The sequence below is a fragment of the Benincasa hispida genome, chromosome 9 (genome assembly GCF_027475165.1).
Source record: "Benincasa hispida cultivar pf3 chromosome 9, pf3_genome.v1.1, whole genome shotgun sequence".
NCBI lineage: Eukaryota > Viridiplantae > Streptophyta > Magnoliopsida > Cucurbitales > Cucurbitaceae > Benincasa > Benincasa hispida.
In genome coordinates this window covers 16,013,691-16,040,210 of record NC_143486.1, presented here as the reverse complement: position 1 = coordinate 16,040,210, position 26,520 = coordinate 16,013,691, and the positions used below count along the sequence as shown (strand labels likewise).

General features: G+C 36.3%; 1 protein-coding gene across 3 annotated transcripts; it reads left to right on the top strand.

The window, feature by feature from the left end:
• The first annotated feature begins 329 nt into the window (after positions 1–329).
• Positions 330–25,025, top strand: LOC120085740 (Zinc finger, C3HC4 type (RING finger) family protein). 3 transcript variants are annotated; one of them, XR_016532302.1, is made up of 14 exons: positions 330–1,100; positions 2,207–2,933; positions 3,262–9,254; positions 10,242–11,743; positions 12,414–12,677; positions 13,122–13,339; positions 14,651–14,922; positions 16,197–19,221; positions 19,306–19,438; positions 19,994–20,511; positions 20,631–20,860; positions 21,150–21,542; positions 22,244–22,420; positions 24,562–25,025. XR_016532302.1 is itself a non-coding variant. In XM_039041911.2 (13 exons), the coding sequence occupies exons 1-13, from the start codon at positions 751–753 to the stop codon at positions 24,757–24,759; spliced, it is 14,289 nt and encodes a 4,762-aa protein (XP_038897839.2). In that variant the 5' UTR covers positions 330–750; the 3' UTR covers positions 24,760–25,025. The 3 variants fall into 3 exon arrangements, 2 of the variants coding, with proteins under 2 accessions (XP_038897839.2, XP_038897842.2); XM_039041911.2 differs by having other exon boundaries at positions 20,631–21,542; XM_039041914.2 differs by having other exon boundaries at positions 482–1,100; positions 3,267–9,254; positions 20,631–21,542.
• The last annotated feature ends 1,495 nt before the right edge of the window (positions 25,026–26,520 follow it).

Here is a 26,520-nt window from a genome sequence, read left to right as displayed (position 1 = left end):
AGAGAACCCGACGAGATAGATGGCGATAGATGGTTATTGTGTAGTTATTAAGGATTCATTGCCGTTGGAATAAGAAGACGTGGGAAGACGTAGGTATTGGGCGTGAGCGTGGATTTTGGATAATCCGATTAATCGTTGGGCAGGTTGTGATTTTTGTGTGGACTGAGATATTTTTGATGTTTGACATGTTGGGTTCGACTTTCTTCCATATGTTTTAGTTTGTTTTTTTTTTTTCAATTTTGTGATTGATTGTAAATAATTGAAAGACCCCTTTTGATGTAAAAATCATTTTGTAAAAACAATTTGAGCATAATCCGCGAAAAGTAACGAAAGGGCTAGGCCATTTGAAGATACGTAGCCACATTTCATATCCCCCTCCGGCCTCGGGCTCGGACTGTGAAATCTGTTTCCCACTGATCTTACGGTGTGGCGATGGCAACACAAAAATTAATTTAATCTTCATCATCTCTTCAAAAACTTTGACCGTACAAACTTGAAAATCTGTGAAACTGAAACAGCAACAGACAAAGAAAATCCCAATTCCAAGAGACAACTCCATAGATCCTTTGCTCAAATTTGCAGCAAAATCACCGCAACCTGATTGCTATGTCGAGTCGGCGAATCATTACGTTCTTAGCAGACTGTTGATCACTGTTGGAAAATTATTGTTCGTTTTGATTTTGATTGACGCTATGGTTTAGAAAGAGTTGAATTCAGATTATTAACGTGTTATAGCTCTGCCGGAGAACGATGGCGTCGGAATCGACGTCTTTAGACTCGATTCTTCTGGAGGATTTTGGTCAGAAGGTTGACCTGACTCGGCGGATTCGTGAGGTGCTTCTTAACTATCCTGAGGGGACTACAGTTCTCAAGGAGTTGGTGCAGAACGCCGATGATGCAGGCGCCACTAAGGTTTGCCTCTGTCTTGACCGTAGAGTCCATGGCCGTGAGTCGCTGTTGTCGGAGTCACTGGCACCGTTTCAAGGGCCTGCGCTTTTGGCCTATAACAATGCCGTATTTACAGAAGAGGATTTTGTCAGCATTTCGAGGATTGGTGGGAGCAATAAGCATGGTCAAGCCTGGAAGACTGGTCGGTTTGGGTAAGTTTTCCCGTTCCAATATCTTCGGACATGTGCTTAATCTGACTCGTCTAGTCGTCTTGCTCATAAGATGGAATTGTGGATATTCACGTGTTATTTTGTCAAATGAGTATATATTTACCTCTTGGTTCTGTAATTTCTCAATATCTAGTTTCATTTGCCCCGGTTAGTGACAAGGTCGCATTGTAATGAACCAATCTTATGTTTGCTTCTGTTTGGAGAACCTTTAGCTAGAGATGTTCACGAGACAGAATCTCCACCGCACTAAAGTTTCTAATTTCACGCTTGTATGTAGCTTTTTTGCTTTTTAACTACTTACATTCATGTAAAGTGAAACAAGCTCCGTTCATATAGATATATATGGGCCTTTCCTACCATATAACACTTTGTCTTTGGAAACAGTTTTTTACAGAAGAATATTGGAAACAGTTTTTAAAAGCTCCAGATATGTGCATAATTTATTGTTCAAAACCGACCAACTAAGTTTAACTTTTCCAATATGGAAAGTAATAGAATATTGGTAATGGTTACAAACTTTGGCATTAATAGGCAACACAAATTTGCGTGATCATCTCATAAACAATTCCTGAGGCAAAAATGGTTTTGACAGGACGTATCCAGTGCTTTCACTTTTCAACTGCAGTGGATTACTCGAGTTCATCTTCCTTTGGCTCCTTCACCTAATCTTGTTGCTTCCAATAACATAACTGAAGTAGTCATTGTGAAGTGCAATGCAATTTCATCGGAAAAAGGCAAAATGAATGCAAAATTAGATGTTGACATGCAAAGTTAGCACTCAAGTTGTTCAAATTTCTTATACCTTTTTGCCAAGCACTGTCGGCGATTACTTTCCTTTTGATAGTTGTTACCCTATTCTATATTTGTAAAAATTCTATTATTGATGTTAAACTTTATCGTTGAATGTGCTAAAAGCAGAGTTGGTAGTGAAGATACTTGGTGCCTTTCTACGTTCTTCTATTAGCAATCATTCAATGAATTCTATATTTTCTGCCTTATCAAAGGAAATGGAAATACAATAAGTTTTATGTAATATTTTACTTCCCCTGTTGGCTTCATAATAACTATTTTTTGGTTTTATTTTATAGGGTTGGTTTCAACTCCGTGTACCATTTAACTGAGCTGCCTTCATTTGTTAGTGGAAAATATGTTGTAATGTTTGATCCTCAGGGCATTTACCTTCCTAAGGTTTCTGCATCAAATCCTGGAAAGCGAATCGACTTCATACGTAGCTCTGCCATCTCAAAATATAGAGATCAGTTTCTTCCTTATTGCGCTTTTGATTGTGACATGGAAAGTTCTTTTGCTGGAACTTTATTTCGGTTTCCATTAAGAAATGCAGATCAAGCAGCTAGAAGTAAAATTTCAAGGCAAGCTTATACAGAAGAAGATATTTCTTCCATGTTTGCTGAACTTTATGAAGAAGGAGTCTTGACGTTGCTCTTTTTGAAAAGTGTTTTATGTATTGAAATGTTTGTATGGAATGATGGTGAGACAGAACCACAGAAGCTTTATTCATATTTTGTGCGTTCAGCAAACAGTGATATTATTTGGCATAGGCAGATGTTACTACGGTTATCAAAATCAACAACTTCCACTCAGCATGAGGTAGATCGGTTTTCGCTTGAATTCTCAAGTCAAGCTATGACTGGGACTCAAATAGAGGAAAGGATTGATAGCTTTTTTATAGTTCAAACTATGGCATCAGCTACTAGTAGGATCAGCTCTTTTGCTGCTACTGCATCGAAAGAGTATGACATTCACTTGCTACCTTGGGCATCGCTTGCTGTTTGCACATCTGATGACTCCTCAAATGTAACCTCAGTAATTTCAAGATTTCTTTTATTTTGTGCGATCTCTGTGTCACACCTGCACCCACTCCCGTTCCTAATTCAACTGCATTAACTTTTGCATATGAGTACTTATTCTATCAAACTTGCAAGTTCAAGGTTTAATTCTGTGATATTTCTTTACGCTCTACATGATTATGTTCACGAGTCATAGAACCCTTGTAAATATTTGTTCAATGTGTTACTTTATGTTGCATGTTATTTTTTTTGCCCTGCCAATCTTAGTTATTTTATCTCTCCTCTTTTATGGAAATGGAAGACCTTAGTTACAATTGATATGTAATTTTTGACAGGACAGTGTTCTCAAACTTGGTCGGGCCTTCTGTTTCCTCCCTTTGCCAGTAAAAACTGGTCTAACTGTTCAAGTAAATGGATTTTTTGAGGTCTCATCAAATCGTCGTGGAATTTGGTATGGGGCTGACATGGATAGGACTGGGAAGATTCGTTCAATCTGGAACAGACTCCTTTTAGAGGATATTATTGCTCCTGCATTTATAGAACTGCTGATTGGCGTGCAAGTATTACTAGGTCCAACAGATACTTACTTTTCCTTGTGGCCTAGTGGTTCATTTGAGGAGCCATGGAACATATTGGTTGAGCAAGTATACAAAAGTATCAGCAACGCTTTTGTTTTGCATTCAGACGTTGAAGGTGGAAAATGGGTGTCACCAAATGAAGCTTTTCTTCATGATGACAAATTCGCAAGAAGTATGGAACTTGGTGAGACTCTGGTGCATCTAGGAATGCCTATTGTGCACCTTCCTGAAAATTTGTCTAACATGCTTTTAAAGTTTTGCTGTACTTTTCAACAGAAAGTGGTTACACCCTGTACAGTTCGTCATTTTCTTAGGGAATGTAAACATGTTTTTACTCTGAACAGACCTTACAGACTTGTATTGTTAGAATATTGCATTGAAGATTTGATTGATGCTGATGTTTGTACACATGCATTTGGCTTACCTTTACTTCCCCTGGCAAATGGTGATTTTGGGTCATTTTCAGAAGCCTCCAAAGGGATCTCTTACTTTATCTGTGATGAGTTGGAATATAAGCTACTGCACCAGATTTCTGATAGAGTAATAGATCGGAATACACCTCTCACTATATCAACTAGACTTTCAAATATTGCCAGGTCCTCAAAATCAAATCTGTTTATTTTGAATGTGCATTATTTTCTCCAGCTGTTTCCAAAATTTGTGCCTGCTGATTGGAAGTACAGAAATGAAGTGTTTTGGGACCCTGAGTCCTGTAGCAACCATCCTACTTCGTCATGGTTTTTGCTATTTTGGGAATATCTTCGTGATCATTGTGAAAAATTGTCCTTATTTAGCGACTGGCCCATTTTGCCATCCAAATCGAGATATCTTTATAGGGCCACTAAACAATCAAAAGTGATTAATGTGCAGAAGCTTTCTCACGAGATGCAAAATATACTTGGTAAGCTTGGATGCAAGTTGCTAGATCCATACTATAAGGTTGAACACCGAGACTTAATTCACTATGTAAATGATGGTAACTGCACAGGCGTTTTGGACTCTATCTACGATGCAATTTCTTCAACTGGTGGTTTAATGCTGACTTCACTCTACAATTTAGAGGTGGAAGAGAAGGATGGGCTGCGTAGGTTTCTTCTTGATCCTAAATGGTATCTTGGAGGCTGTATGAATGATAATGATTTAGGCAAGTGCAGGAGACTGCCAATTTTTAAAGTCTATAATGGAGGTTCTTCTCAAGATTTTTGTTTCTCAGATCTCGAAGACCCTCGAAAGTACTTACCGCCTTCAGATGTGGGAGAGTGCTTTCTTGGAGTAGAGTTTATTATCAGTTCCTCAGATAGTGAAGAAGAGATTTTGTTAAAATACTATGGGATCAAAAAGATGGGAAAGGCATCTTTCTACAGGAAGTATGTATTAAACCAAGTCGGGCAGTTGCAGCCTGAACTTCGTGACAGTACCATGCTTTCTCTTTTACTAAACCTTCCACAACTATGTACTGAAGATGTAACTTTCAGGGAATGTTTGTCAAATTTGGATTTTATTCCAACTTCAAGTGGAACTCTTAAGTGCCCTGCTGTATTATATGATCCTCGTTATGAAGAACTGTGTGCTTTACTAGATGACTTCGATAGTTTTCCTTCCACTCCTTTCAACGAATCTTACATTCTGGACATTCTACAAGGTTTGGGCCTTAGAACATGTGTATCCCCTGAGACCATTGTGCAAAGTGCTCTACATGTGGAAAGATTCATGCATAAGGATCAAAATAAGGCTCATTCAAGGGGCAAGGTTCTTTTATCATACTTAGAAGTTAATGCAATTAAATGGCTTCTCAATCCGACAAACGAAGATCAAGGGATGGTGAACCGATTGTTTTCTACAGCTGCAACTGCATTTAAACCACGTAACTTCACTTCCGATCTCGAAAAGTTCTGGAATGATCTTCGTAAAATTTCCTGGTGCCCAGTATTACTTTCTCCTCCTTTTGAAACCTTACCCTGGCCTGTTGTCTCATCCATGGTAGCTCCCCCAAAACTTGTGAGATTGCCTAGAGACTTGTGGCTTGTTTCAGCAAGCATGCGAATACTGGATGGTGAGTGTTCTTCTTCGGCTTTAGCACACAGTCTTGGTTGGTCTTCTCCCCCTACTGGCAGTATTATTGCTGCTCAGCTTCTTGAGCTTGGAAAAAACAACGAGATTGTATATGACCAGATGCTCAGGAAAGAACTAGCTTTGGCAATGCCAAGAATATATGCGTTGCTGACAAGTTTGATTGGTTCAGATGACATGGATGTTGTAAAAGCTGTGCTTGAAGGTTGTCGGTGGATTTGGGTTGGAGATGGGTTTGCAACATCCAAAGAGGTTGTACTTGAGGGTCCTCTTCATTTAGCTCCTTATATTCGTGTTATACCTATTGATTTGGCAGTTTTTAAAGATTTGTTTTTAGAACTTGGAATCCGGGAATTTCTGAATCCCAATGATTATGCTGATATTTTGTCTAGAATGGCAACAAGAAAAGGTTCTTCTCCTCTGAACACACAGGAACTGAGGGCAGCCATTCTCATTGTACAACATTTGGCTGAAGCTCAACTCCCAAAGCAACAAATTAATATATATTTACCTGATATTTCAGGTAGACTTTTGCCAGCCAGCAACTTAGTTTACAATGATGCTCCCTGGTTACTGGGCACAGACAATACTGATGTTTCATATGACGGGGAATCAACTGCTTTCTTGAGTGCAAGGAAGACAGTTCAAAAGTTTGTCCATGGGAACATATCCAATGATGTTGCGGAGAAGCTTGGTGTCTGCTCACTTCGTAGGATTTTATTAGCTGAGAGTGCTGATTCTATGAATTTGAGCTTATCTGGAGCTGCCGAAGCTTTTGGGCAGCATGAAGCCTTGACAAACAGACTTAGACATATACTTGAAATGTATGCTGATGGTTCTGGTATTCTATTTGAGCTGATTCAGAATGCAGAGGATGCAGGTGCCTCTGAAGTGATATTTCTTTTGGACAAAACTCATTATGGAACATCTTCAGTATTGTCTCCTGAAATGGCTGATTGGCAAGGACCAGCTTTGTACTGTTATAATGACTCTGTTTTTAGTTCTCAAGATCTCTATGCAATTTCACGTGTCGGTCAAGAGAGTAAGCTGCAAAAACCATTATCCATTGGAAGATTTGGTTTGGGCTTTAATTGTGTATATCATTTTACAGATATCCCCACATTTGTTTCTGGGGAGAATGTTGTTATGTTTGATCCTCATGCTTGTAATTTGCCTGGGATCTCTCCTTCACACCCGGGTCTCCGGATAAAGTATGCTGGAAGAAAAATTCTGGAACAATTTCCCGATCAATTTTCTCCGTACTTGCATTTTGGTTGTGACATGCAGAAGCCATTTCCTGGCACACTCTTTCGTTTTCCCCTTAGAAGTCCAGCTCTTGCTTCCAGAAGTGAAATCAAGAAAGAAGGTTATGCACCTGAAGATGTTATTTCACTTTTTTATTCTTTTTCTGAAGTTGCTTCTGATGCTTTGGTTTTCCTCACCAATGTCAAAACTATTTCCATATTTATAAAGGATGATATAGGACATGAAATGCAATGCCTATATCGTGTGCATAAAAATACTATCAGTGAACCTACAACAAAATCTAGTGCACAGCAGGATATTATGAGCTTTATTTATGGAAACCGCCGAGGTGAAATGGACAGAGAACAGTTCCTAATGAAATTAAATAAATCTATCAACAGAGATCTCCCACATGTGTGCCAAAAACTTATTATCACGGAGAAAAGTTCTGGCGGTGACATATTGCAGCACTTCTGGATAAGCTCTGGATGTTTAGGTGGTGGGCTCCCGAGAAACAACTCAGGCGGGGGTGACAAGTCCTATAATTTTATTCCATGGGCTAGTGTTGCTGCACTTTTACATTCTGTAAAGGTAAACGTGGAAATGAACCATGACCCAGAGACTGAAAATAATTGGCTAATTGCTTCTGATTTAGTTCAAGTTTCTTCTGCTTCTGAACAAGACAGGAAGCCTTTGGAAGGACGTGCTTTCTGCTTTCTACCATTACCTATTAAAACTGGTCTCCCTGTACATGTCAATGCATATTTTGAGCTTTCATCAAATCGAAGGGACATCTGGTATGGAGATGACATGGCAGGGGGCGGAAGAAAACGTTCAGAATGGAATTCTTACCTTCTTGAAGATGTTGTTGCCCCAGCTTATGGTCGCTTGCTTGAAAAGGTTGCATCCGAGATTGGTCACTTTGGTTTATACTCCTCATTTTGGCCGGCAGCAGCAGGATTAGAACCTTGGGGATTGGTAGTGCGAAAACTCTATAGCTTTATTGGTGATTTTGGTCTACTTGTTCTATATACAAATGCTAGGGGAGGCCAGTGGATTTCCGCTAGACAAGCCATATTTCCTGATTTTTCTTTTGACAAAGTGCATGAGCTTATCGAAGCATTATCTGATTCTGGCCTGCCGGTCATTTCTATTTCGAAGTCAATTGTTGACAGGTTCATGGAGGTACGTCCGTCATTACATTTTCTGACTCCTCACTTGTTAAGAACTCTGTTGATTAAAAGGAAGCGCGCATTTAAAGACAGGAAAGCAACCATCTTGATCCTTGAATATTGTTTAGTTGATTTGAAATTGCCTATACAATCCGACAGTCTGTGCGGATTGCCTCTACTACCTCTTGTTGATGGTTCATTTACCTCATTTCACAAGAATAGGATTGGAGAAAGAATTTATATTGCCAAGGGAGATGAATATGGCCTTCTCAAGGATTCCGTTCCCAGCCAACTTGTGGACCCTGATATACCAGAAGTAGTTCATGCAAAGCTCTGTGAGGTAGCCCAAACTGAGGATTTAAATCTTTGTTTTCTTTCATGCCATTTGCTCGAGAAAATCTTCCTTAGATTTCTTCCCACAGAATGGCAAAATGCTAGACAGGTGAACTGGAATCCTGGTCATCAGGGTCAACCTAGCTTGGAATGGATAAGATTGATGTGGTGCTACCTCAAGTCGCATTGCAATGATCTATCTCAGTTTTCCAAGTGGCCTATACTGCCCGTAGGGGAAAATTCTCTACTGCAACTTGTTGAAAATTCAAATGTTCTTAGAGCTGATGGTTGGAGTGAGAACATGTTTTCGTTGTTGCTGAAAGTGGGGTGTTTGTTTTTGAGGCGTGATATGCCAGTAGAACATCCACAACTGGAAAACTTTGTGCATCCTTCAACAGCAATCGGCATTCTAAATGCTTTTCTGTCTATTGCTGGTGATATTGGAAATGTTGAAAGGCTATTTCATGATGCATCTGAAGGTGAGCTGCATGAGTTCCGGAGTTTTATTCTTCAGTCAAAATGGTTTCTTGAAGAAAAAATGGAAGCAATTCATGTTGATATTATCAAACGCATCCCCATGTTTGAGTCGTACAAGTGTAGAAAATTAGTAAGTTTGAGTAAACCTGTAAGATGGATAAAACCCACTGGTCTATGTGAGGATTTTCTGAATGATGATTTTGTGCGCGTAGAATCAGAAAAAGAGAGAATCATTTTGAAAAGATACTTCGGGATCGGGGAACCATCAAGGGTAGAATTCTACAAAGATTATGTTCTTAACCATATGTCGGAATTCCTTTCTGAAAGGGAAGCTATTTCAACCATTCTGCTCGATGTGAAGCTTTTAATTGAAGAGGATGTCTCTCTCAAATCTTCAGTTTCGACGATACCATTTGTTTTGACTGGCAATGGATCTTGGCGACCACCATCAAGGTTATGTCAATTTTTAGCTCCCTCCTAAAATAGAACTATATAACTCATTGCAATTTCTCTTATGGGAAGAAAAATTAAATTATTGCAGTTACAGGAACAGTGTCATAGTTAAAAGATTTGTAGGATTTAATTAATTAATTATTTTTATAGGGAATGGTAACCATACATTGATATGATGAAATGGACATAAAAGGTCCTAACAGCATAACAATTTACAAAAAGCACCTCCATTGATTAGTGAGGGCAGTAAGGCTATGATTACAAAAAGGAGTAGACAATTTTCTCCATTGGATAGCTTGAAGAGATGTAGCTTCAAGAAAATAGCATATATCACAGTCCTTGTCCAAAAGATGCGAGCATTGCGATCCAACCAAAGGCTAAAAAAAATGGCGCAAACGTGATTAATCCAAAGGACTTTCCATCTTTGCAACTATTTTATTTTTTAAAATTTCTTGTCGTTCATGTTTGCAACTGAACATTCTACTACTATACTATAAAGGAAAAAAGGCGTCCACAATTATTGTGAAATATACAAAGCTAAGGAAACCCAAAGAAAAGATATACAAAATATATGTCGCAGAAAAATTAGGTTGGTGGAAAATTAATCAAGTGCAACAAGGAAATAGTGTCAGACGATTATTGTGAAATATTGGACGAATCCTTTAACATATACTACTGCGGGTTTGCCAAATCTCTTGAAGTGAAATATTTTTACTATCAGAAAAGAAAAAAAAAAAAACGAGGAAATATTTCGCCTGTGAAAAACAAATGTGTCTGTGCTGTGGTCAGAAAATGAGATATAACTAGGCACGAATTATCCCTTCTTTTGTATTTATTATTTATTCTTTAAAAATTAATCAGTTTAGAAATTTTCTGATTCTAGATTGTTGTTAACTTGTAATTATTATTAGTTTTGTATTTTTTAAGAGAACTTTAAGAACGAAATTTCTAGCAGCTAAAAGTTACTGTATTTGATTTTTTTACCAGGCTATATGATCCTCGAGTACACGAGTTAAAAAACATGCTGCATGAAGAAGCCTTTTTTCCATCTGAAAAATTTTCAGATGACGTCATTTTAGATGCTTTAGTCAGCCTTGGACTTAAAAGATCCCTTGGTTTGTCTGGCTTGCTAGATTGTGCTAGATCAATTTCATTGTTGAATGATTCTAAAAATTCTGAATCAAAAAGTTATGGAAGGAGATTTTTTGTGTGTTTAGATGCTCTTGCACACAAGCTCTCAATCAATGTGGAAGGAAATTGTTATGAACTACAGAATTCTATGTTATTTAAGAGTGACCATGTGGATGATGATGCTTCCGTGCAAGTTAGCTCTCTCAATAGAGAGGATACCTCTGGTATGGGCATTGATTCCATAATAGGGAACTTGACTGGTGATGGAACGGAGGAAGAATTTTGGTCTGAAATGAAGACAATAGCTTGGTGCCCTGTTTTTGCCAATTCACCTGTAAAGGTACTTCCATGGTTGAAAACCAGTAATCAGGTAGCTCCACCGAGCATTGTGAGACCTAAATCACAGATGTGGATGGTCTCCTCTTCAATGCATATACTAGATGGTGTGCCTCCTTCAGTATACTTGCAAGATAAACTTGGTTGGACTGATTGCCCGAGCGTTGAAGTTTTATGTGCACAGTTGACTGATATTTCCAAGCTTTATGGTGAGCTCAGGTTGCATTCTTCAACAGGATCTGATGTCAATACTGCGTTGCAAGATGGGATTCCCATTCTTTACTCAAAACTGCAAGAATATAGAGGAACTGATGACTTCATGCTTTTAAAATCTGCATTAAATGGTGTATCCTGGGTTTGGGTAGGGGATGATTTTGTATCCCCAAATGCTCTTGCCTTTGACTCACCAGTAAAATTCTCTCCTTATCTTTATGTTGTTCCGTCCGAATTATCAGAATTTAGAGATCTGCTTTCAGAATTAGGTGTAAGGCTTAGTTTTAATGTCAAGGACTACTTGGATGTTCTACAACGCTTACACAGGGATGTTAGAGGGTCTCCTCTATCCACAGATCAGATGAACTTTGTAATTTGTGTGCTTGAAGCTATTTCAGACTGTTGGGTGGACATGCCAGAGTTCACTGCCACCAGTATCCCTTTGTTAATTCCCAATTCTTCTCAGGTTCTGATGCTAGCAAGTGATCTGGTTTACAATGATGCACCTTGGATGGAAGACAACAATATTCTTGTTGGGAAACACTTTGTACATCCAAGTATCAGCAATGATTTGGCAGGCAGGTTGGGCGTGCAATCCATTCGTTGCCTCTCGTTAGTTGATGAAGAGATGACTAAAGACTTACCATGCATGGATTATGCCAAAATTAGTGATCTTCTGAAGTTGTATGGCAATGACTATTTGTTCTTTGACCTTCTGGAATTGGCAGATTGCTGCAGAGCTAAAAAGTTGCGCTTAATATTTGACAAAAGGGAACATCCTCGCCAATCATTACTGCAACATAATCTAGGTAACTGATACAAAATTGTACTATTATGTCTTAACTGTAATTAGTTAAAACATTTCCTTTGAGATAATGAAGATTTTAGATTTTTAGTTGACTGAGAAAAGAAGTTGAGTACTTATGTTTTAATTTTCTTAGATTTCAATGATAAGGAAACGGTTGAACTTTTGGATCTTTCTCATTATTTTATGAGAAACAAAAAAAAAAAAAAGATATAATAATCATGACAAGAAACATGATACAAATAGAAGAAATTGCAAATCTGGGTAAGGCCATCATTGCAGAATTCGACAGGACACCCAGTCTTGTGGAAAAAAATTCAGAACTTTTAGATTAGGAGTTCGAGTTCCATAAAGAAAATAGAAAGCAAACTCCTGTTCTAAACACATCCTAATCTCCCTTTCTGTCGTCAACGTTTGTCTCTCCCTCCAAGTGCAGCAAAAAATAGCTAGAAATGCTCTCCCAATAATAGCTCTCTTCCTAGAGAAATGCATGTCTATAGAGTACATTCTTTGTCTTCCTTTGATATCAAAGTATTGCGGTATAGCGTTTTATTTGGTACGTTGCTGCAACCTAGGTGAAATGTTCTGATTTTCATTGGTTACATGTTCTTCTGCATTTCTCTTTGGGATGTATTGTGTATTGTAATTGTTTTACCCCATTGTTACATGCATAGGTGAATTTCAAGGTCCTGCACTGGTTGCAATCTTTGAGGGCTCAAGCTTAAGTACCGAGGAAATCAGTAGTTTGCAATTTCGTCCTCCTTGGAAATTAAGAGGCGATACTCTTAACTATGGTTTGGGACTGCTCAGCTGTTATTATGTTTGTGATCTCCTTTCTATTATTTCTGGTGGCTACTTTTATATATTTGATCCCCGTGGAATTGCTCTCTCTGTAGCTCCAAAATCTTCTCCAGGAGCAAAGGTGTTTTCCTTGATAGGTATCTCTTTCGTTCAATCACATGTGAATACTTTTATGATCTCCTCAAATAAATAGTTTATTTGAACCTTATTTAATCTCAAACAATATTTTTGGCACATTTACAGCTTAACATAATGTAGTTTGTCTTCTTTATTTCAACCCTGTACAGACTAACTAATACAGGAAAAAATGCATGTGAAAGAATGACGCGTCCTTTATTATTTTTATTTTTTAAAAACATTATTGTAAAATAAAATGAAGAAAGTAGATGCATGTTTAACAACATATGTTAATGAATTCTCTGAAGTACAAAGCATATGTTAATGAATCATCTCGTTTTTCTTTTTTGACATGGAGAATAAACTTTTTCATTGATGAGAGATTTAGCAATCACTTAGGAATAATGAGCAAAAATTCCTTGATGTTTCATTCATTAATCAATTACTTTTCTCTTCATTTTTAGGTAGTAATTTGATAGAGAGATTTAACGATCAATTTCATCCTCTGTTGGGGGGTCACAATATGTCATGGCCATCAGATTCCACCATAATCCGCATGCCCCTATCCTCAGCATGCTTAAAAGATGGACTTGAGTCTGGAATAATAAGGATAAAGGAGATAAGTAGCAAATTTTTGGATCATGCTTCAAGGTCACTTTTATTTTTAAAATCAGTCGTGCAGGTATGGCAACATTCTTTTTTCTTTTCACCTCCTATAGTGCCGTATATCTTTGAATTCTGTGGTGCTATGTTCTTAATTCAATGATAAATTCTAGGATGGTTCTGATTTTAGGCCAATGTCATTATTCGTGAGCATTCTTCTATCTAATGTCTGTGTGTATATGCATTTACTTATTTTCTTTTAACTAGCCTTTTAACATGTATCATGTGCGTAATTTTTTCCATTTTATTTTATCGTACATTAAAATTGATCTTTTTCAAAAAGTTGAGCATTTGTCAAATACTATGACTGTTTGCAAGAAAACAAATGCTTTGTTAACTAGCATGTGGTTTATTCAAAATAGCTTGATAATTATTATTCTTAAAGTTTAGCAATAGTTATTATAATAAATAACATCCATTTTATTGAAACTATTTAGTAATATAATTTCATACGAATTATGGATTTATCTATTTGAGACAAAGAATTATGTAAAATATTCGATTTAAGATTCTTTTTCTTTATTCTTTTTGTATTTTATAAACATTTGGTACAATTAAATTTAATCAAATATATTTTTTTCTATAACAATATGTAATATTATTTTGAAATTGAGACATCAATTCCTACCAAAAAAAAAAAAAAAAAAAAATTGAGACAATATTTACCTTAAAGGTTGGAGGTTTAAATCTCCCCACTTTTTGTTGAACTAAAAAAAAAACAATACTTCAGAAATCTGTTAAAGTGCAAGATCATTATTTCTTACAAAAAAATATTATTTATTATCCACACTTTTATATAGTATATATTTATAACCATCTTGTGTAATTTATTGTGAGTGAGTTTTTTTCCCTTTCGGGAACAATATAACCTAAGGGCAAAGCAGACAAATAGTTAGTCTAATTTTCTACTTAATTGAGGGATAGCTTAAAAAGCCTTGTAATACTAATAATTGTTTTATTAAAATCAGTAATCTAATTAATTGAGAGCGTTGAAGGGTTTTGCAACATATTAATGCTTTCGTGGTATGAATAATCCAATTTAATTTATTTAGAGCTACAGATCACATTAATGGAAGGAAATATAAGTATTTAAGTTAAAAATGAAGAATTATCTAATTTTTTTTTTTACACATCCATACATATGTGAGTATTATTATAGATTTTTCAATTTTATTTAAGTTTTATGTCTGATTTTTACCAAGTGTTGCTATTGTGATTATTTGAGGCAATATCTCTGTACTTTTATCTTTATTCAGGAACTTTTTTATATACATATTTTTAGTGGAAGGTCATTGGTCATGTTCAAGAGTAACTTTTAACAAATTATCAGGTTTCATTCTCGACCTGGGACCAAGATGGGCTTCACCCACACCAAGATTATTCAGTTTGCGTGAATTTATCATCTGCTATAGCAAGGAACCCATTTTCAGAAAAGAAGTGGAAGAAGTTCCAATTATCAAGGTTGTTTAGCAGCTCAAATGCTGCCACGAAAGTGCATGCAATAGATGTAATTCTACTCCAGGGAGAAACTCAATTTGTGGACCGGTGGCTTGTGGTGCTTAGCTTGGGTTCTGGGCAAACTAGAAATATGGCTCTTGATAGGTAAGTTTGCTAATTTTGCACAAAAAATTTTGATAGGTAAGTTTTCCCGTGCTTGGGAAAAAATTCCTGCTTTCTTGTTTCATGGTAAAGTACATAAAAGGCATTGTATTCTGTAATGCATCCTGCTCAGAGTTAGTGTTGTCTTCAGACTCATCATTGGCCAGAGTTAAAACGTAACTTTTACCCTGCTTCTTCAAGAAATTAGGACATTCTGGTTGAAAATAACCATAGCCTTCACACTCACTGCATTTGAATGGCCTTTCTTTTTGAAGATTTAAAGCACCTACCTTATCAGCTTTCTTTCTAATACTTTGAATTTTGACTTGCTTGAGAGGAAGTGAGCCACCAGACTATTATTTTTAGAATTTAAATTTTCCAGCTTCTTTCCAAATTGTTTAAGAACACTGATTGAATTATTTTAAAAGTAATGAAAGATATTCAACAAAGATACACATATATTTTGATGTAATTAGAGGTTAAATTCCTCTTAGATCTTGGGTGAAAGGTTATTTTATAATTACTCTGTTTTTTCTCTGTTTTTTTAGATGTTCTGTTTTTTACCGCAGATAACTTTTTAAGTTTTTTAGTTACTTAAATTGTTTTAGTTAATTAGATTAAATCTTTCAAAGGCTGGTTTGTAGCCTTTTAAATAGGAGTCCTTAGGTTGTAAGAGGCGTTAGTTCTAGAAATAATACAAGAGTTCTTCAAAATTTCTCCAAGGTTGTATTCAAGAAATTAGTTTTACACTATATGTACTTTGCTCAAACAACTATATTTCATTTCTTATCAAAATTGATCTTTTTGGTAATGTTAACACCATCCTTTTCTTCCTTCTAATATGTCTCAGCTCTCATGTTTCAAACTCTTAGAAAGTGCTTGCAATCTAAACTACAAAGTGGGTGCTTGTGAGAGTGAGAGATAGGCCATTAGATGCTAGGGTTTGATTTTTTTTTTTTTTTTTTTTTTTAAATAATTGGTAGGTTTGAATTATTTTAATATTTTAATGAAAACATTAAAATTAATTTTTGAAGTTTAAACTAAGTAGCTTGTGTAAGAAGGAAGGTACGATGGAAATTGAATCTTTTTGAAAAGCTTAAAACGCAACATCTGATAATCTCTATTCTTCACAAATTGATACAATGTTTTGTCACCAAACTTTGTTTCTCTCTCGGACTACATCTTCTTTCGCTTCTATTTTCTCAAAAATGACTTTGTAATCTTTTATAGAATTAGAAGTGAGGATAATAGCATCTTATGAAGTTTCCTATTTGCAGGCGATATCTTGCGTACAATTTAACACCTGTCGCTGGAGTTGCAGCTCATATTTCTCGCAATGGCCTTCCTGCTGATATATATCGAAAGAGCCCTTTGATGGCTCCCTTTCCTTTATCTGGTGATATAATGTTACCTGTTACTGTTCTTGGATGTTTTCTTGTATGTCACAGTGGTGGTCGTTATCTTTTCAAGAATCAAGTTCTCGAAGCCTTAGTTGAACCCCTTGATGCTGGAAATAAGTTAGTTGAAGCCTGGAACAGGGAATTGATGTCCTGCGTGTGTGATTCTTACATTTTCATGGTCTTGGAAATTCACAAACAACGAAAAGAATCTTCAAGCTCTGCATTGGAGTCAAATGTTAGTCATTCCATAACTTCGTCTTTGAAGGCATATGGAAATCAAGTTTATTCATTTTGGCCAAGGTCTGAACCTGCAAATGATAGTGATTCTGATGTGGACAGAGGATTGAAAGCAGATTGGGAATGTCTGGTTGAACAAGTAATCAGACCATTTTATACTCGTGCTATCGATCTTCCTGTGTGGCAGCTTTACTCCGGAAATTTAGTTAAGGCTGAAGAGGGTATGTTTCTTGCTCAACCTGGCAGTCCCGTGGGGGGTAACTTGCTGCCAGCCACAGTTTGTAGTTTTGTCAAGGAGCATCATCCCGTGTTTTCGGTGCCATGGGAGTTAATTAAGGAGATCCAAGCTGTGGGAATTACAGTACGCCAAATTAGACCTAAAATGGTTCGGGACCTCCTCAGGGCTCCTTCAGCATCTATAGTTCTTCAATCAATTGATACATATTTGGATGTTCTTGAATACTGCTTGTCTGATATTGTGTTGGCCGCATCATCTAGCCATGCTGTGGATAATATGGGAGGTGACTCTGTTAACACTAATCCTGGTGGTAGGTCGACAAATACTACAGAAGGCAGTTCAACTTCCGTTCCAGTTTCTAGCATGCACAGTTTTGGGAGGTCATCTAACCAGAATGCAGCCAGTTCAGGTGATGCTCTTGAAATGATGACAAGTTTGGGTAGGGCTTTACTAGATTTTGGTCGAGGAGTCGTCGAGGATATTGGTAGAAATGGAGAATCCTTGTCTCATGGTAATACCTTTACTGGTAGAAATAACAGCAGCTACAATGTAGACAAGCATTTTCTACAAATGGTTTCTGAGCTCAAAGGTTTACCATTTCCAACTGCATCCAACAATGTAGTAAGATTGGGCAGCATGGAACTTTGGCTTGGTAGTAAGGATCAACAGGAACTGATGATCCCTTTGGCAGCAAAGTTTGTCCACCCTAAAATATTTGATAGACCAATTTTGGGCAATATCTTGACCAATGATGCCCTGCATAAATTTTTGAAACTTCGAGAGTTCTCTCTTAGCTTACTGGCAACTCATATGAGGTCAGTGTTCCATGCGAACTGGGTGAATCATGTAATGAACTCAAATATGGCTCCGTGGTTTTCATGGGATAATAAATCAAACGCTGGGGTTGAGGAGGGACCATCCTCTGAATGGATAAGACTCTTTTGGAAAATTTCTAGTGGTTCGTCACAGAACCTTTTGCTCTTTTCTGATTGGCCACTTGTTCCTGCTTTTCTTGGCAGACCCATCTTATGCCGTGTAAAAGAACGTCATCTTGTCTTTCTTCCTCCTGTCACACACCCACCTTCACCAAATGCCATCTCGGAGATTGTTGCAGGGGGCAGTGATGTGGCTGAGACATCTTCGAGTGAGATTTCTAAACCTGAATCCATTCAACCTTACACTTCAGCTTTTCAAAGATTCCAGGACACATATCCTTGGCTATTCCCTCTTTTAAACCACTGCAACATTCCAATATTTGACGTAGCTTTCATGGACTGTGCTGCTCTATGCAACTGTCTTCCTAATTCCAGCCAATCATTAGGACAAGCAATTGCTTTTAAGTTTGTGGCTGCTAAAAATGCAGGTTATTTTCCTGAACTTGCATCACTTTCAGATTCAAATAGTGATGAACTTCTCAACCTTTTTGCTAAGGACTTTGTTTCAAACGGAACCAACTATAGGAGAGAAGAGCTTGAAATATTACGAACTTTACCTATATACAGAACTGTCATCGGATCATATACACAACTGCGTGAGTATGAGCAGTGCATGATCTCTTCAAATTCATTCCTTAAACCATATAATAAAAGCTGTCTATCTTATTCATCAAATTCAATGGAATATTCATTGCTTAGAGCCCTCGGAGTCCCTGAATTGAATGATCAACAAATTTTGGTCAGGTTTGGATTGCCTGGATTTGATTTCAAGCCTCAATCGGAACAGGAAGATGTCTTAATATATCTATATACAAATTGGAAAGATCTTCAATCCGATGCTCAATTAGTTGAATGCTTGAGTGAGACTAAGTTTGTGAGGAGTGCTGATGAATTTTGCACAGATTTGTTTAAATCAAAGGAATTGTATGATCCAAGTGATGCTTTGTTAACATCCGTCTTCTCTGGTGAAAGAAGAAAATTTCCTGGGGAAAGGTTTGGTGCTGATGGGTGGCTTCAAATTCTAAGGAAAATTGGCCTTAGAACTGCAGCAGAAGCCAATGTCATTCTTGAATGTGCCAAAAAGGTAGAGACCCTAGGAAGTGAATGGAGGAAGTCGGAGGAGGATAGTCTTGAATTTGACTTGACAAATGCTCAAAATGAAGTGCCTATGGAAATATGGACTTTAGCTGGATCTGTTGTTGAATCTGTTTTTTCAAATTTTGCTGTCTTTTATAGCAACAGTTTCTGTAATGCTCTTGGCAATATTGTTTTTGTTCCGGCTGAATTAGGCTTTCCAAATCTTGGTGGCAATAAAGGTGGAAAAAGAGTCCTCACTTCCTACAGTGATGCAATTGTATCAAAAGATTGGCCTCTGGCTTGGAGTTGTGCTCCAATTCTTTCCAAGCACAGCGTTATACCTCCTGAATACTCTTGGGGAGCACTTAATCTGAGAAGCCCTCCAGCTTTCCCCACAGTACTAAAACATTTACAGGTAGCCATATTACATCCTTCTTAACTCTTATTATTTTAATGATAGCGACCAATGCAAAGTATAGCTACCGTACTTTTGATACAGGTTATCGGGAGGAATGGTGGTGAAGACACTCTTTCTCATTGGCCAATATCCATGGGCATAATGTCAATCAATGAAGCTTCTTGTGAGATTTTAAAGTATCTCGAAAGGATTTGGAGTAATTTAGCTTCTTTAGGTAAATATTTGCTCCCCTCCCTTGTGGCACTTTAAATGCGTGTCAAGTAGTTCACATATTTGTTCTATTAGATAAATTGAAAGCACGTGAAATAATTTTATTGATTTTATAAATTGTGAAATGGTTTAAGTTATAATGTGATTGGCTGCAAGTACATGTATGTGTCCTAGTCATATATTATTGGAAGTCATATGATTTATGCTTCTGCAAACAAAATTTAATTGTATAATACACTAATTGTTGGGGGAGATATCATTTGTGACTTTTTTGAAATACCTTTTTTGCAATGCATGTGAGAAGGCTACCAGTAGGTACATGGTTCGAGCGTTTACTAGAGAATATTTTTTTTTCTTTTCCCAGCCCTAATCTGTACAAGTCTAAAATCTTTGAAAGATTTTTAATTAAAGTAGGGAAAAGACTCTGGAGAAGAAAAATTTTCAGCCACTAACTTTTATGTATATGCCGTCTGTGCTTATTTTTATTTGGGGACTTACAGAGCTAGTTTCTACAAGACTTGTCATTTGAGTGTAGTAAATGCTCTGTTCATCCTTGCAGATATTTTGGAATTGCAGAGAGTTGCATTCATTCCTGTAGCTAATGCAACACGCTTGGTCAAAGCTAATGCTCTCTTTGCAAGATTGACTATTAATTTATCTCCTTTTGCATTTGAACTTCCCAGTGGATATCTTCCTTTTGTGAAAATTCTTAAAGATTTGGGGCTTCAGGACGTATTATCAGTTGCTTCTGCAAAATATCTTCTATCAAGTCTTCAAGTAGCTTGTGGATATCAACGCCTAAATCCTAATGAGCTTCGGTCTGTGATGGAAATCTTACATTTTATCTGTGATGAAGCTTCTGAAGCAAAGATGTATGATGGTCGGGAACCTGAAATCATTGTCCCAGATGATGGCTGTAGACTTGTTCATGCAACATCTAGTGTGTATATTGACACTTACGGTTCACGATACATAAAATGCATCGACACTTCAAGGCTAAGATTTGTTCACCCAGATCTTCCTGAGAGGATATGTAGAATGTTGGGCATCAAGAAACTTTCTGATTTAGTCATTGAGGTAAGCATGCATCGTTGATGTATCAATTCTTGTGATTCCTGTCTTTTCCCCCTTCTTTTGGTTTCCTTTCTGTCAGTTGACAAATACTATTTTTAATTTGAAACCAACTTGTGCGGCAGGAGTTGGATCATGAGGATAGTATAGATCGCTTGGAGTATATTGGAGCAGTGTCTCTTGGATTCATCAAAGTGAAGCTTTTGAGCAAATCGTTTCAGAATGCTGTGTGGAATGTTGTCAATAGCATGGTTAATTACATTCATCCAAATAAGAATCTAGATCTCGAAGCTGTAGAAGAATTACTGAAATCAGTTGCAGAGAGGCTTCAGTTTGTTAAATGTCTCCATACACGGTTTTTACTTCTTCCAAATTCTATAAACATCACACGTCCTGCTAAAGATTCCATTATTCCAGAATGGGAGGATGGAAGCCATCATAGAGCTCTTTACTTTATTAAGCAATCAAAAACTTGTATTTTGGTTGCTGAGCCCCCTGCTTATATATCAGTCTTTGATGTCATTGCCATTGTTGTGAGCCAGATTTTAGGATCACCTATTCCCTTGCCAATTGGATCTTTGCTTTTCTGCCCTGAAGGCACTGAAACTGCCATTATTGATATATTAAATCTTTGTTCTGAGCAGATGGAGAATGAAAAATATACTGGAAGTACTAGTTTGGTTGGTAAGGAAATACTGCCTCAAGATGCTCTTCAAGTACAGCTTCACCCTTTAAGACCGTTTTATGCTGGAGAAGTAGTGGCTTGGCGGTCCAAAAGTGGAGAAAAGCTGAAATATGGTAGGGTCCTAGAGGATGTTAGACCATCAGCTGGCCAAGCACTCTACAGATTCAGGGTAGAAACAGCAGCGGGCATCACTCAGTCTCTTCTTTCTTCGCAAGTTTTATCATTTAGAAGCATTTCCATTGATGGTGGCCCTTCCTCTACAAACTTGCAAGATAAGAGTCACATTGTAATTGATAGTGGTGCTTCTGCTGAAATACGAGAGAACTCTGGAGGAGGCAAAATACGATCCCAGGTTTGGTTCTTGTTCTAGTTTGTATTTCAAAATTTTATGCCATATATCCCTTCACTTTTATTCCTGGATTTGGGAACTCGGACAATGGATTCATTTTAGTTCTTTGTTGAAGGACTCTGGAAATATAAGAGTGATATTATGCACCACTTGCTTTCTGCATCTGCTATATAAACTCTTAGATTGTATAACAAAGGTAGATCTTGTCATCATGTGTATGAATATTTGGGTGGAATATATAGGAAGTTTATTTAGTATTATAATTGTTCCACTGGAAGTAGGCATTAAGTGGACCAGATTCCAGGCTAAATAAACAACATAAACGTGAGAATCTAAATAGCTCATTTGTTTTATTTATTTATTGATAAAAAACTGTTATTCCATTGAGAGAAATAAAAAACTATGCAAGGAAACACGAAAAATAAGTTCCAACAAAAAACAAAAAAAGTCCAACCCTAACTACATAAAGAACTCCCAAAAAAAAAAAAAAAAAGACCGAGCTCATAGTTACAAAAATAATTTCACTTATTAAAAATACTCGATTGAACTCTTAAAGTTTAAATAGTTATTCATATCTCTGTCAAAGACTATTTATAAATACTTAAAATCATCTCAAGGCTTCTTTAATGCTTCTTGAAAAATCGTTATTTCTCCATAAATTTTCAATTGTAGACTGAAAATACTTTATTCATTGGTTGGCGCAGCCTGTTGCAGAGCTCCAATATGGCAAAGTATCTGCTGAAGAACTGGTGCAGGCAGTTCATGAAATGCTTACTACTGCTGGAATCAATGTGGATATTGAGCGACAGTCCCTCTTGCAAAAGACCATAATCTTGCAAGAACAATTGAAGGATTCTCAAGCAGCTCTTTTGTTGGAACAGGTGTGCATTTGCTAAACTGTTTGTGTTTGGATTTGTGTGCTCTATGTATTTTGTAGAACTATCTCATTCTACAAAATACCAAAATGATATGACCTAGCATCTAAGAGATAGAACTCCTAGAATACTCCACAAGAGCCTTGATTATTCAAAACTGGCAGTAGTGTGAATGCAAAAGACTATCCCTCAGTTATAGAAGGTGCTAACCACCAAGTAGAAACCAATTACTCACAAAATAACCAACCCACAAACTATTTCACAAACAAACTAAAACCAGAAGTTACAAGATTGAATACTACTATATAAAGAAAACTGCAAATCCACTTGAAGGCTTAGTCTCACCCATCTTCAAGGCTTAGCAGGTCGATGCACAACAGTGAGAGTTTCTCTGGTGTCTCATTAGATGTGTGGTTGCAACGGCAGGGGGTAAAATTGGTATAATGCATTTAATAGGAAGGTCATAACATGGTGGCCACCCAAAATTAAATTTATCCACCTCCTTTTTGTCCATCCATGGTCTGTTTACTTTTTCCCAAAGGGCTCCAGGAAAGTAGACACAAGATTTGGGATTCTTGTGGCAAAGCGGGTTTCCTTCGGTCATATCAATGTTATAATAAGAAAATGGACTTTTCAGCTTACTCTGCTTTGCAGCCCAGCCGGCGGCTGTTCTGACCAAATCCCATGGTCCCTGTTTCTTCTTTGCAGAATTCAATTTTTTACTTCTTCCTTCCTTGGCGAGAATTTATTACTCGAGAGCCATTTTCATTTTTCATTTTTGTTGGTATCAGTTAATAAAACCCAAATATATTGAAATGTAAATGACGACGGAATTACAAAATAAACCAAGTGATCGTGGTACTTAAACCCTCCCTTTCTTGAGATCTCTCCTAAGCCCTAAATCATGGATCAAAATACTGCTTATTTTCCTCATTCCTTTACCCTCTATTAATAACCAAATTCGATAACAGACTATCTAATTACTAAGATACCTTTAATACCTACTATGTCTCCATTTCTATCCTAATAGCATTCCCCCCATAGTTTACTTTGCATTCTTTCGCCAGTAAGCTCTCAAGTTAACTTGAACCATCATCGTGGGAAATGGTCAACCTTTTGAGTGCTAACCAACACCTTCTGAGTCTTGGACTCATTTTACAAGCATCTAATAGAGGTTGCTCGAGTTTCGGGATTTTCAAATTGTTTCCATCAAACTTTTTCAAAGTCCAAACCAACTCACCATTTTATAATCTCCGGCCTAGACCCCAGGTGGTATGGGAAGAATCCTCCCCCGACCCTGCCCCATCCTATCCGGGTGGGCCCTTGGGGAAAATTGACCCCATTAATCCCAAGGGCAAATTACTTCATTTCAGCTTTTGTAATTCCCAAAAGTTTCTTCTTCATTTCAGCTTGTAATTCCCAAAAGTTTCTTTGTGCGCTCATTTGCATAGGAGCCTCACATATTCCTCAAGCAGATGTTTCTTCTGCTTCGATTTTCTTCCATTCTCTTCAGTTGCTTTTCTTTCAGGAGTATGTGAATAAGACGTCATCATCGTTTTTTTTTTTGGAAAAAAAGAAAGTCTGATTATTTTAACTATTCTCTTTAGCATTTTTGAACTCATTTTGTTGCCTCTGAAACCACCAAATTCATTAATTCATAGTACCCTTTCGGTTCCAGCAGCAATCTTTACTACCCCATCGGTAATTTTCCATTAAGATCCATGGTCAAAATCAGACACCCTATGCTAATTTGATGGGAAACAAAATGATATCGATATCTATAAATATTTTTAAAATTTCATTGCAATTATGCGATTGGGAGTAATTGTAATAGGAGTTTTGAACCTTCATTCATCCCTTAGGAAAGATACCAAAGTATTTGAAATCCTCACTTAATAACTCCCTTTCTCTAATTCCTCAACTCCCTCTACTTGTAACCCAAATTACCTTCACTCTAGCTCTAACTCACTAGTTATGCACAGTATGACTAATAAAAAACCTAGCAATAGTCTTGTTTAATTTTTGCTATTTAAGTTCTTTCTTTCTTTTAAAAAAAAAAAAAAAACTCATTGACCTTCAAGTCAACAAGATGCATAACTTTCTAAATATCTCAAGATTTATTCATGATTTCTCGATCGATTTTGCAGGAAAAGTCTGACGCTGCAGCCAAAGAAGCCGATACAGCGAAAGCAGCATGGCTTTGTCGGGTTTGTTTGACTTCCGAGGTAGAAATAACCATAGTTCCTTGTGGTCATGTTCTGTGCCGTAAGTGTTCTTCTGCTGTCTCAAAGTGTCCATTTTGTCGACTTAAAGTTTCGAAAATCATGAGAATATTTCGACCTTGATCTCTGCTAATTCAAGGATGTAAATTTTCCATGAGAACAACATGCAAAAATGGCCATTTTGACCTCGGAATTAGTTGGCTAAACCTGTTGGTTTTCCCCAAAATTATTTGTTATATTTATACATTAGAGTCGAAAATGTAAATGAAATCTTTAGTTTCCTTTTTCTGTAAACTTTGTCATTCATTGATGTACAGAAAGTATATTGGCTAATGTAATTAACATTGATATGGCCAATAAGATTTATTCTTTATTCGTGGAAAAACAAAGGTTTGATTGTTAAAACATGATTGCCATATATTCCGATCTAAGTTAGAGAGTGAAAAATGTGAAAAGCTCAAGTTATCTCGTAAGGAACTATAATATATTTCTTAGGATTAAGATATGAGTTTTTCCTAATCCTAAACTGCTTGAGATTCAATCTTAATTAACTGAATGACTAATTGCCTTTGAATTTATTGGAGTTTAAGTTTATTTTATCTTGGGGACTTATTTTTCTCTCTTTTTTGGTCTTTCTCTAACTTTTGGCTATGTTTTCATATCCAAAATTACCTGTAATAAGTGGTTAAAGATCATTAGAAAAATCTTGAAACTTACTTTGAATTAAACAAAAAATTCTCACTCCAAGAACACATGTATTTATGAATTTATGAAATTTTGAAAGATTTCGAAAATCAACACTACTTTTCCTCCAAATTTAGAAGTTTATTTGGAGACACTTATATTCTAAAACTTAAAAATGAATTTGAGTTAAGCTTTTTAAACAAAATGTTTTTATTTCATAAATTCATTTTATATGGTAAGCAACTTGTTTTATTTCAAAGTTTACGTAATTTGTTTTATTTTAAACTTTATTATCCAAAAGCATATTTATGTTATGTTCACTTTGACACAACATAAATAGTTAGTTGCATAGAGTTATTTTTTTTGTTAAATGAATGTATTGATTAACTTTAATTATAAAATGAAAATAAACAAGGATGATACATGCACAACATAAATATACTCTCAACATGACATATGTCCTTAAATAGGGGCTATGGGGAGAATATTTTTATCTCTTCATTTTGCGCTTTATTTATAAATAAATCGCCACTATACCATTAATTTTAATTCTTTGTACATTTTCTTCTCACCTTTTTAACACATTTCGAATGGCATATGATGAGAGGGGAGAAAGAGGAACGAATAAGTACAATCACATACTAATTAAAAACAATTGTATTAGTACCTTTTGGTTTTATCTCTTGTTGTTGGTTTTCTTTCAATTTTAGACCTTTTCCACCAAACATTTAAATGCTAATATGATTTTACATTTTTATTTACAAACACATCGTTGGTTGCAAGATTGCTTTTGCTGCAACAAAAGAGATATCTCTGATTCTAATATATAAATAATATTAATATGTTAAAATTTATAAATAAATAAAAATAAAGTTAATAATAATATGTTAAAATTTATAAATAAATACAAATAAAGTATTTCTTCTATTTATGTCATCGAATGAAGTTTTTTGTTGATATTTTATTTAGTCTTGGGTTTAAAAAATGACATTTTAGTTTAGAATACTAGTTCTAAATGATCCATGTATTAAATTTGACAATTAATTGATTAATGGAAAATGAATAATTAGTTTACATTAGTTAAAGAAACACATTATGTCGACACTAATCTTGCTCACCGAGTCACAACTCATGAAAAAAAAATCACATCTCACAAAAATACCGATATTTTTCGAATAATTATGTTAATTCTATTATAAA